The sequence below is a fragment of the Macaca fascicularis genome, chromosome 9 (assembly GCF_037993035.2).
Source record: "Macaca fascicularis isolate 582-1 chromosome 9, T2T-MFA8v1.1".
Lineage (NCBI taxonomy): Eukaryota > Metazoa > Chordata > Mammalia > Primates > Cercopithecidae > Macaca > Macaca fascicularis.
Window position 1 is genome coordinate 52,882,664 of NC_088383.1, and position 19,883 is coordinate 52,902,546.

At 41.0% G+C, this 19,883-nt stretch overlaps 1 protein-coding gene and 1 pseudogene across 10 annotated transcripts; one reads left to right on the forward strand and one right to left on the reverse strand.

Moving 5' to 3' along the window:
* Window positions 1–1,100: 1,100 nt before the first annotated feature.
* On the reverse strand, window positions 1,101–3,176 carry LOC102118286 (adenylyl cyclase-associated protein 1-like; annotated as a pseudogene).
* Window positions 3,177–3,342: 166 nt separating this feature from the next.
* Window positions 3,343–15,250, forward strand: ZNF485 (zinc finger protein 485). 10 transcript variants are annotated; one of them, XM_074001509.1, is made up of 6 exons: window positions 3,343–3,449; window positions 3,901–3,978; window positions 5,828–5,954; window positions 6,637–6,732; window positions 11,880–11,905; window positions 13,639–15,250. In XM_074001509.1, exon 6 carries the CDS (start codon window positions 13,665–13,667, stop codon window positions 14,715–14,717), a length of 1,053 nt encoding a protein of 350 aa, XP_073857610.1. In that variant the 5' UTR covers window positions 3,343–3,449; window positions 3,901–3,978; window positions 5,828–5,954; window positions 6,637–6,732; window positions 11,880–11,905; window positions 13,639–13,664; the 3' UTR covers window positions 14,718–15,250. The 10 variants fall into 10 exon arrangements, with proteins under 10 accessions (XP_073857610.1, XP_073857609.1, XP_073857611.1 ...); XM_074001508.1 differs by having other exon boundaries at window positions 3,343–3,444; XM_074001510.1 differs by having other exon boundaries at window positions 3,343–3,415.
* Window positions 15,251–19,883: the final 4,633 nt, after the last annotated feature.

Here is a 19,883-nt window from a genome sequence, read left to right on the forward strand (position 1 = left end):
TCTGGTGGCAGGTGTCAATCTAAGCAGTACATTAGAATCACTTGGGGGCTTTTAAAAATCCCAATGCCAGGACCACACTCAGGGCAATTAATTCAGAATCTCTGAAGCTGGGACCCAGGCACCTTCACTTTTCTTTTTCTTTTTTTGGTATTAACTTTATTCTATTTTCTGTATAACTTTAAGTACATAAAGTTTTATTTCCACAGGCCTCAGGAAATGGGTAGAAATCACAGGACAATCTCTTTTCCCACTAAAAAAGTTGCATATTTTGGTAAGTGTTTGTCCTAGAGGGAAAAAACTGAAATTTACATTAGCAGTGCTGTGCAAGATTCTTACATAAATCAAGACCTAAAAGCAGCTTGCAGTGGAGGTTTTGGTCCCCTGTTCAGGTGCTTGGACAGAAGCCATAAGCTGGTGAGCATGACAAGGAAAAGGAGGCAGTGAAGACAGGTGACAGGCACCTAGCAGGGAAGGAGGATTCAGGTGTGCCAGACTCCTTGGAATGGGGTGTTGTTTTTCCTTTTTTTTAAAATCTCTGTAGGAAGGTGCTGGGTAGGGATCCCAGAGAAAGAAAGGGTCCAATACTTCTTTAACTGCCCTGGATGAAGGGCACTGCTGTAGCAGCTAATATCGGAGACTCTCCTATCTCATGGTTGAGGCAGAACTAGGATAGAATAGTGAATAAAAGGAATGCTTATAGGAAACCATTTTGCGTGGAATGCTAGATGGCCAAGCCTCAGCCTTCAGTCCAGTGTAACCCTTGCCTCACTTGTCAATAGTGAAAAATTAGTTTGGTTAGAAGAACCAGCTGGAAACACACCAGCTTCTGCTACCTTCATGCTCATCGTTAGAAAAAGATAACCAGTGTGAACATTCTGATCTGTTAATTCCTTGGACTGTTTTCCTCCCAATGGACTGTTTGTTGGTAGAATAACCTCCAAAACTCAAAGCTAAAATGCATCATTTTAGCCTGGTCGGCAGTTCCTTAAGAATGGACTGGTGGCATGGTTGAGCTAATATGGAAAAGCTACACCTTCCTGCAGAAGATCACCTGACCTGCTATGCCACTGCAAATCTCAGCCTGAGGTATAATTCAGTGAAGGCAGGTAGCTGTGCTTCTCAGAGCAGAGAAGCAGTTTTAAGAGCAGAAAGGTAGAGGAAATCTAGAAAAGAACCGTCTTGATACAAATTTATCCCATGGTATGAAGGGAGGGCAAAGAATCCAGTGGCACTTTGCTTATCCAGCAATTTCTGTCACTGTGGTGACCAACTTCTGCCCATTCCAGAGGGTCTTGAACTGCTCAGGAACTGGGAATTCACTAAAGTCACTGCCTATTGTAGGAATGAGGACGTTCATCTCAGAAGATTTGGCACTCACTATTTCACAATCCAGAGAATTCTTCCTCAGGTAAGCATGGCAGCCATCTGTTTTGTTGATTGAAATGGTTGGCACTTTACTCATTACCTAAACTTTGACATCCCTACTTGTTGGGAGCAAGCCCCCCCCAAATCTGGCCATAAACTGGCCCCAAAACTGGCCATAAACAAAATCTCTGCAGCACTGTGATATGTCCATAATGGCCCTAATGCCCATGATGGAAGGTTGTGGGTTTACAGGAATGAGGGCAGGGAACACCTGGCCTGCCCGGGGCGGAAAACAGCTTAAAGGCATTCTTAAGCCACAAATGAAAGCATGAGTGATCTGTGTCTTTAAGAGTGTGTTCCTGCTGCAGTTAACTAGCCTAACCTATTCCTTTAATTCGGCCCATCCCTTCGTTTCCCATAAGGGATACTTTTAGTTAATTTAATATCTATAGAAACAATGCTAATGACTGGTTTGCTGTTAATAAATACATGGGCAAATCTCTGTTCGGGGCTTTCAGCTCTGAAGGCTGTGAGACCCCTGATTTCCCACTTCACACCTTTATATTTCTGTGTGTGTGTCTTTAATTCCTCTAGCACCGCTGAGTTAGGGTCTCCCCAACCAAGCTGGTCTCGGCACCTACTGTTGATTATCTCCACAATGCCCACTATATCATCGAATACCAGACCAAATTTCTTACAGTTATCTACTGTAATGGAGTTAATTTTGCCCTTGATTTGCAATGTCGTGTTGACACACTTGTATATGTAAGCTGCGTGTTTCAGCTCTGTGTCATCAATCACCAGGTTGGAAACATTTTCCTGATTTTCCACTCTCCGCTTCTTGCCCTCCAGTTCAAGTACAGCTGGCTCTTTCTTTGTGGCTGGTTTGGGGTCTAGGTGCAGAGAATGGCTTGGGGACACTGCATACTGGACCACTCTGAGCCTTCAGAGTTCTTGTGAGTCTTCATGTCATCAGATACATGTTTCAGGGCATGTGTGATGCTCTTCCCCTGATTAATCTACGCAAACAGTGCTGAGAGGGAAGTGGATTCATCTGAGCCTGAACTGATAGAGACTAGCGGAGGAGGGGGGCTTGGTGGTGGGGGAGGAGTAGCTGATCCAGCAGAGGGTCCAGATGGCAGTCAAGTCAATTCTTTTGCCACAGGCCCCGTTTTGCTCCAGGCTAGTCCGGTGGTATGGAACTCCTTAATGTAAGCCTACAGCTCTGTCCGTATACTTAAATAAGCTTTGACCCAGTCTACATGCATCTTATCCACATCTTTGTACTCTTTAAGGACTCGGTTTGTATAAAACACTGCAGCATGATTCATTTCTTTCACATAAGGGCCAGGATTGGAAGCCACAGCCACCCAAACCAGGGCCTGGATACTTTAGCTGACAGCTGACAGGTGATTAAACAACTTGCTGCCTCGGTTCTTCTCCCGAAAGGTTATCACTTCTTTGATCTGTTCTGAGATGGGTGCCAACAAATCGGAAAGCTGCCGGCTGTTGACATTGAGAAGCTGTAACCAAGAGAGTTCACTTCAACTTCAAACCTGTGTGGACCATCTCCGCATCTTTCTGCACATCTCCCCCAATCTCTTTACTGATCTTCAAGTACTCTGCCACAGGACAGGCAAGCGAGTCAAATGCCTGCGCATATGGAGCTGTTCCTGCTTTTGAAGGACTGTCTCCATACCCACGGTGCATGTCAGAGGTATGGGATACTGCCTCTAGGCAGCCCACTGCCCTGTCCAATTTTTCTACCAGATTTTGCATGTCAGTCATAATGTACCACCTCCCGATTGCGATCAGCCGCTCTCCACTTCCCGCACCTTCACTTTTCAAAGATTCCCAGGTGATGCCAACCTGCTCTGCGGATGGAGCCCCTAAGACTCCCGAGCGACGCAGACTACGTTTCCCAGAGGCCTCCGCGGCCGCAGCCACTTCCGCTTCCGGTCCGGTCCGCCCCCGCGTGGGGCGAGAGCTGCACCAGCAGCTGGCTGGTAGCTACTGTCTGGACAGCGTGGCGTGGTCGCTGTGTCTCTGGGTGTGCAGCTCCGCAGCCCTGCCGGCTAGGTTTGGTTTGTCAGCGGCCGCCACCAGGCTGGGTCCCTGAAGCCTCGGGCCCCTGGCGGGTGCTCCCCGCCTTTCCCAGGGGCGGGTCGAGGGGCGAGCCGGGGTGGGAGGGGACGGCGGCGGTGGGCAGGGCCTACCCACAGTGGCTGAGCCATGTGGAGCGACCGCCCGAGACTGGTGCATCACAGAGCGCTCCAGGCTTGCGCCCTGGCAGACAGATTGGGCCACTGACAAGGCCGTCCCCCCGTGCTGCCAAAAGTGCTTGGCGTGGAGCTGGCTGCAGTCCAGGACGGATCCCAGCAGCCGTTCCCTTTCCTCTCTTCCCGAGCGTACCCACCTGGACCTGTCTGCCCACCCGTGGAGGGAACGGGCGGGCGGGGGCCTGGTCCAGAGGGCAGATTCTAGCTAGGCTAGGGCACGGAGGGACTTCCTCATATTTCCTCTCTTCTTTCCCAGATTGACTTACGCAGAATTCTCTGCCCTTGCCTGGGAGAACAGTTCAGGAGACAGATGGCCCCAAGAGCCCAGATCCAGGCAAGTTTGATTTTTCCATTTCTTGAGAAGCCACGTGTTTCAGCGAGGTGGGGCTTATGCCTCTTGCCCAGACGATGCCCTGCCCTGTGTGTGGACCAAGCTACCCGAACCAATCCTGGATGGGTCCCACTATTTCCATCCTCTCTACCCATTAGGTAGTCATTCACCAAATAGATTATTGCTACCCATGTTTTCTAGAGTGCTAGAAACAGAAAAGTACTTTGCAACCTGGCAGATGATGAAAAAAATACACATTAGCATATAAAGACGTAGGCCATAAAGACATAGGGTGATAGCAGTGCTCTCTTGACCTTTAGTGTGTGGTGGGGTGGGAGGGGTGGAGTAGTGGAAGCCTTAGTTCTTCCTGAAGAATATAAATGAGATGCGTAATCGCAGAGGATACTAGGGGAAAGCGCTGCCTGAATGAAGTCATTATGGCAGAACCATGAACAAACTGGACTGAGAAAGTTGGAAACATTCATGGTCTAGAATCCCAGACTGGAGTTTGCCTTTATCCTGGAGAAAACTAGGTTTTGAAGGATTTTGAGAAACTGATTATGTAGTTGGTATTTTGAAAGAAAGTGATAAACATTTGAGTATCTATTATAGAAGTAAATAAACTTAAAAAAATTAAAGATTAGCTACATTTCTACTGTTCTAACAAGTCATTTCATTTGAAACACCTTTTGCGTATTTTTAAGGCCTACTCTTTTTTCTTTTAATATTTCATAACCATTCCAATTTGTTCTAGTTTCATTACTACTTTTTATAGCTTCCTTTTATACTGTACCTTCAACCAGCCCTGGGACCTTGAGCAAGTTCTTCCAACTCTCTGAACCTTTGTGTCTTTAGCTACAAAATAGATTTTACTTTATATAGTTATGGCAGAAATTTAGAGAGATGATATATATCTCAGGGTTTAGCACTGTGGCTGGTACCTAGTAAGTTGTTACTGTTATGAAAAGCAATTTTTTTTTTTCTTTTTTAAAAATATTCTGCCGGGCGCGGTGGCTCAAGTCTGTAATCCTAGCACTTTGGGAGGCCGAGACGGGCGGATCGCGAGGTCAGGAGATCGAGACCATCCTGGCTAACACGGTGAAACCCCGTCTCTACTAAAAAATACGAAAAACTAGCCGGGCGAGGTGGCGGGCGCCTGTAGTCCCAGCTACTCCGGAGGCTGAGGCAGGAGAATGGCGTAAACCCGGGAGGCGGAGCTTGCAGTGAGCTGAGATCCGGCCACTGCACTCCAGCCTGGGCGACAGAGCCAGACACCGTCTCAAAAAAAAAAAAAAAAAAAAAAAAATTCTGCCCCAGAGTTAGATCATACTTCCTGTAAATTTTCGGATAAAGCTAATCACTTTCCATGTCTTTTCAAAGTTTCTATTCATTTGTTGATGGAACAAAGCCTGAACACTTCTGTGTGAGGCCGTGTTTTTGACTGGGAGGCAGCAGTGACCCACACTGTCCCCCTGGAGCTCACATTAGAGAGGATGCTTACAGTCAATGCAAACCTCTCCTGCCAGGTGGTGAGAAATCCTGTGAAGAAAAATGAAGTGGGTTTCGAGACAGAGTGGCAGAGGATGGGGTGGAGAAAGAGACCTTTTTGACGAGGTGACATGAAGGGTGGGGTGAGCAGAGGCCAGGCATGGAGGAGGAAGCAGGACAGGCATGCAGGAAGAACACACTTGAGGGAGGAGTCCCACCTCCCCCCAGCCCTCAGCTTTTACTTGTTCATTTCCATGAGCACCGTTGGAACTGTCAGAAGCTGGCTTTGACCACCTTGCTTCCTTCTCTTGGAATGCTTCCCTCAGGGGTTCCTGGATGAGCAGAATTGGGTTTGCTTTTGCAGGGACTGCTGACATTTGGGGATGTGGCCGTGGCCTTTACCCGGATTGAGTGGAGACACCTGGATGCTGCTCAGCGGGCCCTGTACAGGGATGTGATGCTGGAGAACTATGGGAATCTGGTGTCTGTGGGTGAGGATGACTTTCTCCTTGACTCAAGATTGGTCTGCTGGACAACTTTGTGTTTTCACAGGGTGAATGGTTTGGGGTATTGAAAAAAGTCTTAAATGATGTGCTTTTTGTTTTGTTTTTCTTAAGTGTGGGCTTAGAGGCTGGAGTTTATGCCCCTTCCACCCCTCAAGAAAGGTCAGAGCCATACAGAGTTAAGATGGGTAGCTTTGTGGTACCAACTAGCCCAGTTCTGGAACGTTTCTGTGTCATGATTCATCTGCCTCCCAAAATAGGAGTTTCTCGTCCTCCAGGAGGACCTGGTTTTCTAATTGACTTTGCCCCCTTCATTTGCTTTACTGCATGAGTTGGACATCCTGGGTGCCACCCTCGAGGCCTCTCTAACCTGTCCGTGCTCCACTGCAACACTGGTCAGAGTCATTATGTCCACTAAAGAGAACTGATTACATAAATTATAGGACATCCATAAAGTGGAACACTATGCAGGCATTAAAAAGAAAGATAAGCTGGCATGGTGGCGCACGCCTGTAATCCCAGTACTTTGGGAAACTGAGGGAAGAGGACAGCTTGAGGCTCAAGTTGACACTGAGGTCTGGAGTGACTGCTTGTGCTTGTAACCACCATCACATTCCTTTTCATTCATTTTTTTTCTTCTTCTTCTAAGATCCTTTTTCTTTATGAACAGGGCTTCTCTCTTCCAAACCAAAACTAATCACTCAGTTGGAGGAAGGGGCAGAGCCCTGGATGGAGGTGCGAGAGGCTCCATCAGGCACACGTGCAGGTGAGTGGGTGGGAAACATCCCAGCAGCAGCGGAGCACACGGAACGGTACGGGGGCTCCTGAGTGGAAAGCTCATCTCTGAGTGCCCTGTCGGTGCAGAAGGGCACTAGTTTCCTCTTTTGATGTCATCCTCCTGTCAAGTGGCTGGCTGCTTTTCTCCCCAGTCTTTCTGTACTTGGGAGGGCTGCTCCCTTCCTGAGGGCCTCAGGCCCATCTGTGCCATCTCCCAGCCCTCTGAAATCCTCAAGCTCTTTATGTGATTTTTCTCTCTCTTTCCAGGCATTCACCAGGCTATCTTTTGTTTCTTTCTACTTCTGGTCCATTTCCTTTCTTTTATATTTTTTGAGACAGAGTCTTGCCCTGTTGCGCAGGCTGGAATGTAATCATAGCTTACTGCAAACTCAAACTCTGGACTCAAGCCATCTTCCCGCCTCAGACTCCTGAGTAGGAGTAGCTGAGACTACAGGCGTGCACCACTATGCTTGCCTAAGTTTTAAATTTTTCTTTTATGTAGAGATGGTGTCTCGCTATATTAGTCATGGCTGGTCTCGAACTCCTGGCCTCAAGTGATCCTTCCACCTTGGCCTCTCAAAGTGCTGGGATTACAGGTGTGAGCCACCACACCTGGCCCCTGTTCATTTTCCATTCCTTACCCACTCTCATGGAAGCTTGCTAACTCACTATATACCACTTACCAGTGGTAGTCGCAGATTCCAAATGTAAGCATGGTTTTCTAGCTCTCAGGTAATTGCGATTTTGGCGAACACATTGTTGGGGAAGCATTTTCTTTCCTTTTCTTACGGATCTTCTTTTATTTCTCTTTTCTACTGTCCTTTGCTGTTGGCTTCCATTTTTTTCTGTGTATGCTTTGTATATGTTTCTCTATATCACTTTCTCTGTGCCATAGTTCATTTCTAAATCTCTAAACCTGAATATTTCTCTCACCTAAAATATTTATGCTGCCAGTATTTCTTCTTCTAAAACTCTAATTGTCATTTTGCCTCTGTCATCTTCAGGAGAATGTTTATAACTGTATTTCATGTAAAATACCAGTAATACATAGTCTTGCTTAACCTAGGTCTTTGCTGGTTGTGGGTGGGATGCTTTTGAAGTAATTCCTTCTATTCTTACTATGTTTAACATTTCCCTGTAAATTCTTGTGTAGATTCTTTATATAGTAACAAAAGTCGCTCAGTCTTCTTTATTCTCTGTTCTTTCTGTTTTAATTTTGGTTGTTATTTGAAATAGAATGTTTAAAACTTAGAGGTAATGAAAACAAGCAATGTTTCCCCTAATATTTCTTTCATCTGCTTAGAGGACTAGTAAATCTTTCTACAAAGACTTCACAACCATTCAGTATTTTATGGTTTTTTTTGTGTGTGTGTGTATATATTTCCCTTTCTGTTAGTTGTTAGACATGCTTATGGTACCACATTCAGATGGTTCAAATGGTATGCAGTCTCCTTCACATACCTTTCTCATCACTCAGTTCCCCTCCCCAGAGGCATCCCTGTATCAGTTTCTTGTGGAGATTTGCATATGTGATGTGTACTTTGTGAGAGTATCCATGAATTCTTTAAGTACATGGTAGCACGCTCTTTTGCCTGTTACTTTGGCATTTATGTCTTAGAAGTCATTTGACATAACTATATTGTTTAGAGCTTCTCTCTCTCTCCTCTCTCCCACTCTTTCTTTCTTTTGGAAACAGAGTCTCACTCTGTTTCCTAGACTGAAGTACAGTGGCTTGATCATGGCTTACTGCAGCCTTGACTTCCTGGGCTCAAGCGATCCTCCTGCCTCAGCCTCCTGAGTAGCTGGGACCACAGGAGCATGCCACCACACCTGGCTAATTTTTTTTATTTTTAATTTTATTTATGTATTTATTCTTAAATTTGTTTTTGTAGGGATGAGATCTCACTATTTTGTCCAGGCTGGTCTGGAACTCGTGGCCTCAAGCTGTCCTCTTCCCTCAGTTTCCCAAAGTACTGGGATTACAGGCGTGTGCCACCATGCCAGCTTATCTTTCTTTTTAATGCCTGCATAGTGTTCCACTTTATGGATGTCCTATAATTTATGTAATCAGTTCTCTTTAGTGGACATAATGACTCTGACCAGTGTTGCAGTGGTTATCCTCATACACATCAATTCTCTTGTGTACAAGTAAATCTGTAGAATAAATTCCTATAAAAATTGTTAAAGGTTAAAATTTTAAAATCCACCAAGTTTGGTGGGTATTTCCACTATTCATAGAGATAGTACATGTTTATACTCCTAATGACAACATATGAGTGCCACTTTTATCATCGCTTGTCAACGGTGTCTTATATGCTTTGATCCTTGCCAGTCTGAGAGGTGAAAGTATTTTATTGTAATTTTAATTTGCCTTTTTCTTATCAGGAGTGTGATTTAGCATGTTTCAACATTTTCAGCAACCCTTGTGTTTATTTTTCCTGAGAACTACCTGTTCCAGTCCTTTGCCCATTTTACTGTTAGATTGTTGGACAATAAAAATTGTTAATGTGAAGGCTTCTTTATACATTCAGGAAATTAATTGTATATCATATATATCACAGATTTTTTTTTAAAAAGTTTGTTTTATATCAACTTTATATTAACAAAGGTAATGATGGATATGTTTATCTTTGCATCTTTGCATTGTGTCTGGGCTTCTCATTTAAGCTGGCTATTGAGTTGGGATACACATACCTTGTTATTTAAAGGAAGTATTTCGTTCATATGTTTTGTTAAGAAATTTTAGTTTTTTAAATCAAGCATGATTGCTGAATTTCATTAAATGCTCTTTCAAGATATGTGGAAATATCTGTCTTTTCCATTTTGATCTGTTTCTGTGGTAGATTTTATTCTCAATTATCTTGGCCATGACACATTATATCATTCTCTGAATGTGACAGTAGATGATTCCATTTGCTAATCTTTTACTTAAATTTTTGCAGAGACTTAAATGTATTTACATTTTCTTTTTCATCTGCCCATTTTCATTGGGCTTTGACTTTAATTTTATAATACTTTCATAAAACATTTTTTGGCCTTTCATATTTTTATCCTTTAGTCTAGTTTAACTCACATGATAGCTGTTCCCTAGAGGTTTGGGTCCTTTGTCCCGTTTTTGCTTATTTATTGTGATGGGAGCAGAAGGGAGGAATTGGGGGTATTTTTTTGACAGTGTTGTCAATAGTGACTTGTCCAAATAGATTTTCTCTCTCTAGGAAACAGTTTTAGTAATTTATAATTTCCTAAAAACTATGGAGCAATTCAAGGTTATAAGTTATTTGTGTTAAACAAAGTAGCTTTTTATAACTCTTTTAGTAATATCCTCTGCATCTTTGGTTATTTTCCCTGATTTCTTACTTTGTTTTTTTCCCATTTCCTATGTTTTCCTATTTCCCCTTTATTAGCTCTGTTTCAGTTTTTTGAAGAAGAGCATTTGGGTGTATTTATTAGTGTTACTGTTTTCTGTGTTTTGAGTCTTACGTTCCTTTTCCCTTTTGCTTTCCTTGGGTTTATTTACTTTTTCCTAAACATTTTAGTTATTCATTAATTGATTTTTCTTCTTTCTTATTGATGTAATGTAAATATTTAAAGCCTTAAACTTTGTCTATGTAATGTTTTAGTTATATTCAGTAGGTTACAATATGTAGAGTTGTCATTATTTTTTGGTTATTTTGCAATTTGTGTTTTGATTTCTGTGATTGAAGTACTAAGATATTTATAAGCTAGACTCTCCTTTTCTTTCTTAAAGCCTTTAAAAAAATTAACACATATTTAGAAAAGCTGATAAAATATGTGTACAGCCCAAATTAGTATTTTAAAACTCAATACCCATGTAACCAAAACTTAGGTTAAAAAATAGAACTTTGGCAATACCTGAGTAAATCGCATCATAATTCCTCCCAATTATTACCCATTCTCCTCCCCTTGAACTAACACTATAGTTTATTTTTGCCTTTTTTTAACTTTATGTGAATGGAATCATATAGTACATATAATTTTTTGTCTGGCTTATGCATAACATTTTTTCAAATTCATTCATCATTTTTATTTCTTTCTTTGCTGTGGATCCATGCTTCTGAAAACCCTAGCGTGCCTCAGAATGCATGCTGCAGTACAGTTGTGGGGCCCCTGCAGAGTTCTTTATTCAGCAGGTTCTCAGGCATGCTGATGCTGGTGCTGCGGGGCTGGAGCCCATGCTTGGAAAATCACTGCTGTAGAATGTCTCATTGTGTGACTCTACCTCAGTTTCTGTCTTATATTCAGATGCATATATGCCATTTTCCAGCTTTTGGCTATTAGAAGTGCTGTAAACATTCTTATAAATTATTTTTTGGTTCCTATGTGGCTACATTTCTATTGGGCATGTATTCAGCTTTAGTATATAATGTCAAATAATCTTCCAGAGTTTTGTACCCAGTTATACTCCTTCATCAGTGTGTGAGAGCACTCCTTGTCCCATGTCCTGGCTAGCACTTCCTGTGGTCAGTCTTGTGAAGTTAGTCATTCTGGTGGATGTGCAGTGTGCCTCATTGTGGTTTTCATATCCATGTCTCTATATCTAATGAGGTTAAAGACGTTTTAGGGCTGGGCACAGTGCTTCATGCCTGTAATCCCAGCACTTTGGGAGGCTGAGGTGGGCGGATCACCTGACGTCAGGAGTTCGAGACCAGCCTGGCCAACATGGTGAAGCCCTGTCTCTACTAAAAATACAAAAAATTAGCTGGGTGTGGTGACATGTGCCTGTAGTCCCAGCTACTTGGGGAGCTAAGACAGGAGAATTGCTTGAACCTGGGAAGTGGAGGTTGCGGTGAGCCGAGATTGCGCCACTGCACTCCAGCCTGGGTGACAGAGTGAGACTCCATGTCAAAAAAAAAAAAAAAAAAAGACCTTTTAGAGTATTTATTGGTCCTTATAGAGCATCTCTGATTGGGTAGCTATTTCAAGAACCTGTTACTGATTACATGTATTGTACCATCCCTCTCTGTATTGTTACTGACTGTTAATGATCTTGATGAATAGCAGTTATTCCTTTTTCGGGGCTCAAACAATCCTGTCTCAGCTTCCTGAATAGCTGGGACTATAGACACATGCCACCAGGCTCAGCTAATTAAAAACATGTTTTTTTTTTTTTTGTAGAGATGGAGACTTGCTAAGTTACCCAGGTAGGTCTGGACTTCCTGGCCTCAAGCCATCCTCCTGCCTCAGCCTCCCAAAGTGCTGGGATTATAGGCATGAGCCACTGTGCCCAGCTGAGTTCTTCCAGTTGATCAATCTCTTTCTTCTTTGTCAGTGCTTTTTTGTGTCGTGCTTTATTTAAAATGCTTATTTTAAATTATATATTATTAACAATTATTTATTAACATTTATTATTTTTGCGATTTTAATATTTTTTCTTTTCCCAAGATCACAAAGATATTCTTCTGTGTTAATTTCTAGAAGCTTTATTATTTGTTTTTTTTTTGTTTGCATTTACCATCCTCTTGGAATGGATTTTTGTGCATCATATGAGGTAGGGTTTATATTTATTTTTTTCTCCTGAAATGTGCTAATGCAGAGCCTCCTCTTCCTCACTGCTTTGCAAGACCACCTTTGTCATAGAACAAGTACCCACATGTGTCTTCACGTTGCCAGCTTGGCAATCAGTATCTTGAAATATTCTCTAGTTTGATCATAATACATTAAACACATATCCCATCAAAGACCATTGGAAGAATCGGGGCTGTTTCTGACTGGGCTTCACCTTCAACTTGCATTTCCTTGAAAAGATAAGTCTTAGCTCTAATATCTGTTGTATGGAATTTCTCCCTAGACTACTAAGTATAAATACATATAAATATATGTATGTGTATATATCTTTAGGTATAGATAGATACAACTTATGTTTGTAAGAAAAGTGCATTTAGTGAAACAATTGGTTGGTGATTGTTAATTTTACTACAAGTTTGTCTCTATTAGTTTTTCAGAATGTTTTTATCTGAATCATTTTGCTCTGTCTGTCTGGGGTCTTGTGTCTGTACTTTGTAAAAAGCTAGAGAAAATTCACATAGTATACCCATTGATTGTGTGTGGTTTTTTCTTTTTTCTTTTTTTTTTTTTGAGACAAAGTCTTGCTGTGTCACCCAGGCTGGAGTGCAGTGGCACTATCTCAGCTCACTGCAACTTCTGCCTCCAGGTTCAAGCAATTCTCCTGCCTCAGCCTCCCGAGTAGCTGGGATTAAAGGCATGTGCCACCAGGCTAATTTTTGCATTTTTAGTAGAGACAGGGTTTCGCCACCCGAAGTGCTGGGATTACAGGCATGAGCCACCGTGCCTGGCATAGATATGTTGTTTTTTAGATATGTTAAAAATTTAGTTTATAGTAAAATCTTATTGTCCTGAGAACTATTTTTGTTCCTTGAATATTTTTTCTATTTTCTTTTTTCTTCGGAGCGATTGAATATTGGTTCACTGTTAAATCCTCACAGAGAAATATTTTTCTCAAGTTCGTGGTGACATCATAATGTTCTCAAATATACCACCTGCAGAGATCTGTCCTAGTAGTAATTATAGCTTTCTTTGTGACTCTGGTCTTTCTCCTCAATTTTGTATTTATTCTGACATTGTCTTTTTTCTTTTTTAGCTGTTTCCTGTGTTGTCTTCCTAACTTTGCAACTTCTTAGGTGCCCACTGCATTCTTTAAATGCAATGTTTATAGTACAGATTCTTTTCTTTAAAATCATACTTCTCCTGCCCTTAGCCTGGCCATCTTTTCTCAGCAAGAATCACAAAGGGACACATTAATAATTTTTCATAACCTTTAGTTATGTAGCATAGAACATTATTCAAGTCCTTGCACAACTCTCACTTTCAGCATTTCGACATAAAGAACGTTTGAATTTTTTAAATTTTCTTTCAGTCCAGGATTACTGGTTTGAAACAAAGATGTCAGCCCTAAAGCAAAGCACTTCTGCAGGATCTGTTGTGGGAGAGCGAAGGAAAAGTGTCATGATGGAAAAAGGCCTGGACTGGGAGGGCAGAAGCTCCACAGAGAAGAACTATAAGTGCAAGGAATGTGGGAAAGTCTTCAAATACAATTCGTCCTTCATTAGCCACCAGAGAAATCATACCAGTGAGAAACCACATAAGTGTAAAGAATGTGGCATCGCCTTTATGAACAGTTCATCCCTTTTAAATCACCATAAGGTTCATGCAGGCAAACAGCCTTATAGATGTGTTGAATGTGGGAAGTTCCTGAAGAAGCACTCAACGTTTATCCACCATCAGAGAATTCATTCTAGGGAGAAACCCCACAAATGCATTGAATGTGGAAAAACTTTCAGAAAGAACTCAATCCTTTTAAGTCATCAGAGAATTCATACTGGCCAGAAGCCCTACAAATGTAATGACTGTGGGAAAGCCTTCGCTCAGAATGCAGCCCTTACTCGTCATGAAAGAATACACAGTGGAGAGAAGCCTTTTAAATGTAACGAGTGTGGGAGAGCTTTCAGGGATAACTCAACTGTGTTGGAACATCAGAAAATCCATACTGGTGAGAAGCCATATCAGTGTAATGAATGTGGAAAAGCCTTTAGGAAGAGCTCAACTCTTATTAGTCACCAAAGAATGCATACTGGAGAGAAACCCTATCACTGCAGTAAATGTGGAAAATCTTTCAGGTATAGCTCATCCTTTGCTGGTCATCAGAAAACTCATAGTGGAAATAAACCCTATCAGTGTCGTGACTGTGGGAAGGCCTTTACAAAGAGCTCAACCCTTACTGGACATCAGAGAATTCATACTGGAGAAAAACCCTATCACTGTAAGAAATGTGGGAAAGCCTTTCGGCACAGCTCAGGCCTTGTTGAACATCAGAGACTCCATACTGGGGAAAAACCTTATAAATGTAATGAATGTGGGAAAGCTTTTCCCCAAAGTTCAGCCCTTAAACAACATAAGAAAATTCATAACAAAGAAAGAGCCACGAAATGTAGTTAGTGTGGCAAATTGTGCAGAGTAGTTTATTCCTTCTGACCGTCATAGAGGAGACATTAAATAAATTATGCATTTAACAGAAATACTCTGTGTACTTCTGAGAGAACACCTCACTTGTGAGGATATTCATTGTGAGGTTTGTACTAGTGAAATATTTGAATAAGCTAAATGTATGTCAGTACGGAAGTAGTTATAGCATACTGCGTGCTAATTGAAAAGAATGAGGTGGAGCTGTAAATACTGTACAAAGCCAGGCATGGTGGCATATGCCTGTAGTTCCAGTTGCTTGGGAGGCTGAGACAGGAGGATTGCTTAAGCCCAGGAGTTTGAGTCTGTAATGCACTATGATTGTGTGTGTGTGAATAGCCACTGCACTCCAGCCTGGGCAACATAGCAAGACTCCATCTCTAAGTAAAAAAATATGACAGTAAAAATATACCCATGATACCTTGTTAAGTTAAAGAAGCAAGTTGCAGGAAATCTATATTATATGCATTCAAAAAGACCTGGAAAAATAAAGAGCAATCTTAACAGCAGTTATCTCTCTCTGTCTCTCTCTCTCTCTCTTTTTTTTTTTAAGAGACTAGCTCTTACTCTGTCACCCAGGCTGGAGTGCCATGTGATCATAGCTCACTGTAGTTTTGAACTCGGGCTTGAACAACTTCCCACTTCAGTCTCTGGAGTAGCTGGGGCTACAGGCATGTGCCACCACACTCAGTTAACAGCAGTTATCTTTGAGGAGGATGTAGAATAAGTTGAGCATCCATAATCGGAAAATCTGAAATCTGAAGTGCTCCAAAATCCAAAACTTTTCTGAGCACCAACAGGTGCAAAATTCCACAACAGACCTTATGTGATGGGTTGCAGTTAAAATGCATCTTCAAGATTCCTTATTTTGTGCGTGCAAATATTGCAAAGTCCAAAAAAGTCTGAAATCGTAAATACTTCTGATCTCACGCATTTCAGACGAGGGGTACTCAACCTATATTGGTATGATGAAGTGAAATTTTGACTTTGGCTGTGTTCTTTGAAATGAAATATTTAATCAAGCATCATTCATGTGTCTTCTGTAACTTAGTGTAGTTATCTTCCAATATGAGAAAACTCAGAAATCATAAAAACAAGACAAATGTCACACAGAAACTAAAAGCTTTTAGTTTCTGCAGCTAGAGGCTTCTCAGTATTAAAATACAAAGCGCTGGACTTGGAGAAAATATTACCATCATCATATTTAACAGATAACACTTAGAATATCTAGAGAGTCCTTAAAAATACATAAATATAAAAATTCCAGTGGAGAAATGGTCTTGGATATGAATGTACAGTTATCAGAAAAAGAAATATAAATGATTATGCCTACGAACTTTGACCCTTTGACCTACCATTTATATTTAAAATCTAATTAAAAAGTACAGTGTTGTAGTAATGAAGAGCTGGAGTCACTGTAACGTCTGTCATCAGGGGAATGTTTAAATTAAGATACATGCAGTCTTTGGACTACCATGTAGTCACTCAACATTTAATTAAAAGACAGTCCTTTAATTAATTAACATTTGGTGAGTTAGACTTTTATGAGCTGACAGGGAAAGCTGTCTATAACATTAAGTTGAAAAAGATCCAAAGTAAAGAATAATAGTATAGTACTTCTTTTGTGTAGTCAATGCATTACCTGAATATTTTATGATAAAACTATATCACAGATATAGTTCAAAATGTAAAAGAAATAAAGCAAACTTGAAGAAGAATGCTATGAAATAGAAAATATCTAAGTATTCAACTCATGACTGAAAAGGGCCAGATTTAATCAAAAGAAACACAGTTGCACACACATAGATGATTGTTAGTAAGAACTGGTTAAGCTGCTTTGGATAACAGTTTGGCAACATAAATGTAAATCTAAATGTATGTTCTCATTGACCCAGAAATGCCACCCTCAAACATTTAAGGAAATAATTTGACTAACTTACAGAGCTTGTATTGCTCATCACCATTGGTTACACTAATATCCTGGAAAGATGTGGGAGAAACATCTAAGTAGGGAAATGTTTAAATAAGTTACAAAACTCTCATAGGCTAGCATCCCAGTTACTACAGATGTATAATAAACCATCACACACTTAGCTGCCAGTATTTATGCTCACAGATTTTGTGAGTCAAGGATTCAGAAAGGGCACAGCAGGAACAGCTTTGTAACCCCATGATGTCTGGGATTTCAGTTGGGAAAATTCAAGGTTGGAATCGACAGTTGGTCAGTGGAGTCATCTGAAGTGGCCACACTATGGTAGCCACAGGTGGCTACTGAGCAGTTGAAGTGAGGCCAGTCTGAATGGAGACTATTGTGTTGATTGAAAATAGGACTGTAAGTATAAAATGTGCATCAGATTTCGAAGACTTTGTATAAAAAAAGAAACTAAACTATTTTAATGTTTTTTATATTGACTGTATTTTAGATAGGTTAAACTAAATGTATTAAAATTGAATTTTAATGTGACTACTAGAAAATTTCCATTTACATATGCGGCCTACATGTATGGTTCGCATGTTTCTATCAGACAACACAACTGAAGGCTCCATCACAAATTGGGTGGTTGATGCTGTTGGCTGGGACCTCAGCTAGGGCAGCTGCATGTGAACACCTACATGTGACCTTTTTATGTGGCTGCATAGGCCTCCTCAGCTTGGTGCCTGGGTTCTGGAGAGTCAGGCAGAGAAACTGTTATTGCCTGTTGTGATGTAGCATCAGAAATAACAGCATCTCGGCTGGGTGTGGTGCCTCATGCCTGTAATCCCAGCACTTTGGACGCTGAGGTGGGTGGATTGCTTGGGGCCAGGAGTTCAAGTCCAGTCTGGGCAACTTGGTGAAACCCAGTCTCTACAAAAAAATTAGCCAGGTCTGTGGCATGTGCCTTTGGGACATGTAGTGCCTGTAGTGGTGGGGAGGCTGAGGTGGGAGGATTGCTTGAGCCTGGGAGGCAGAGGTTACAGTGAGCCAAGATTGCACCACTGCACTCCAGTCCGGGCAACTGGAGTGAGACCTTGTCTCAAACAAAGAAACAACAACAATAACAAAAAATTTGGCGTCTCTTTCTCCATAGTCAAGCCTGTCCAAACTCAAAGGAGAGGGAACATAGACCATACTTTTTCGGAGGAGTATCAGAGTCACATTGCCAGAAAAGTATATTCAATGGAGTACATTATTACAACAATTTTGGAAAATATGATCTGCCATGGCATATGATACAACCATTAAAAAGGATAAAGTGGATATGTTGGATGAAGAAATAGGTTACAGAACAGTATCTGAAAGCTTATGGCAGCAGTTTAGAAGTATAATCTTTGGAGTCAGGGTGCAAGATGCAGCTTACCTCTTAATATATTTTGTGAAACCACTGGCTAGTTATATAGCCTATTGAATCATCTACCATGTACAGATAAAAAAAACCTAGTTTTGTTTAAAGGAGGTAAATTTGTAAAGTGCTTAGCTGAATACCAGATGCAAAGTGCAAGGTAAATGTTAGCTGGTGCTGTGTTAGTTATATTCATTTCTGTTTGTTTAAAAAGTGTATAGTATGTATACATATATACACGCACACATATATATGTACAGGTGTATATACATATATTTCTCCTATATTTTAAAAAATATAAAGTTAAAATTCTGCATAAAGATATAAAATAAAAAATTTCTCTCATATATATATGAGAGGTCTCTTACAAAATTGATTAAAGATCTCAAAAGAATGTGCTCCACCATGATCTATATCCTGTGCACAAGGCTCAAGAGGGGCCAGTGGTTTTACCTGCTGTCAGACACCATGAACAAAGCTTGGGTACTGGCTTGTCTTATTGAGGAAACCTACTTTAACATATGAAAACAAATAAAATATTTCAAAATGGTAATGATAATTGTGACATTTTTGGTAACGTATTTCATTTAAGAAGTTTTCATTTAAAACACTAGGGTATTAAAAATGGGACAAGACAGGACAATAAAAGAAAGCTGACCAATATTCCTTATCAGCATAGAAGCAAAAATCCTGAATAGAATATTAGCAAATAAAATCTAGCAATATATAGAAATAATAATATAGAATCATGATCAAATGAGGTTAAGGCTGGTTCAGTGTTTGGAAATCAATCAATGTAATCTACGTTAAAGAAGATTAAAGACCAAAGAGGAAAAACTGCCTGATCGTACCAATTGATGCAGCAGAAGCATTTGACAACATACAGCATCCATCCATGATACAAGTTCTCGGCAAGCTAGTAGAAGGGAAGTTCCTCAACCCCATAAAGGCCAACTATGAAAAACCTATAGTTAACCTCATACTTAATGGTGAAAGACTGAATATTTTCCCTATAAGATGAAAATAAGGTTAGGATATCTGCTGTCACTACTCTTGTTTTACATAGGACTGGCAATCCTGGCCAGTGCAATAAATCAAGAAAAGGAAATAAAAAGCATACAGATTGTAAAGGAAAGAGTGTAACTGTCTCTGTTTACAAAGGACATGATTGAATATGTAGAACATACAAAGGAAGCTATAAAAAGCAAAAACCAGCCAGGCGTGGTGGCTCAACGCCTGTACTCCCAGCACTTTGGGAGACCGAGGCAGCTGGATCACGTGAGGCCAGGAGTTCAGACCAGCCTGGGCAACATGGTGAAACCCCATCTGGATAAAATTACAAAAAATTAACCAGGCATTAAAGTGCATGCCTGTAATCCCAGCTACTCGGGAGGCTGAGGCAGGAGAATTGCTTGAACCCAGAAGGTGGAGGTTGCAGTGGGCTGAGATTTGTGCCACTGCACTCTAGCTTGGGTGACAGAGCAAGACTGTTTGAAAAAGAAAAAAAAATCCAAGAACTAATAAGTGAGTTTAGCAAGATTATAGGATCCAAGGTCACACACAAAAAATGTTTCTACACACTAGCAATGTACAACTGAAAGCTGAGATTAAAAACAGTGTCATTTGCAATAGTTCATAAAATAATGAAATTCTTAGGTATAAATCAAAACATGCATAGGACCTGTACACTGAGAACTATAAAATGCTGATGAAAGAAATAAAAGACCTAAATAAATGGAGAGACATGTCATATTCATGGATGGGAAGATTCACCATAGTCAAGATGTCAGTTCTCCATAAATTGATCTTTAGATTTAACAAA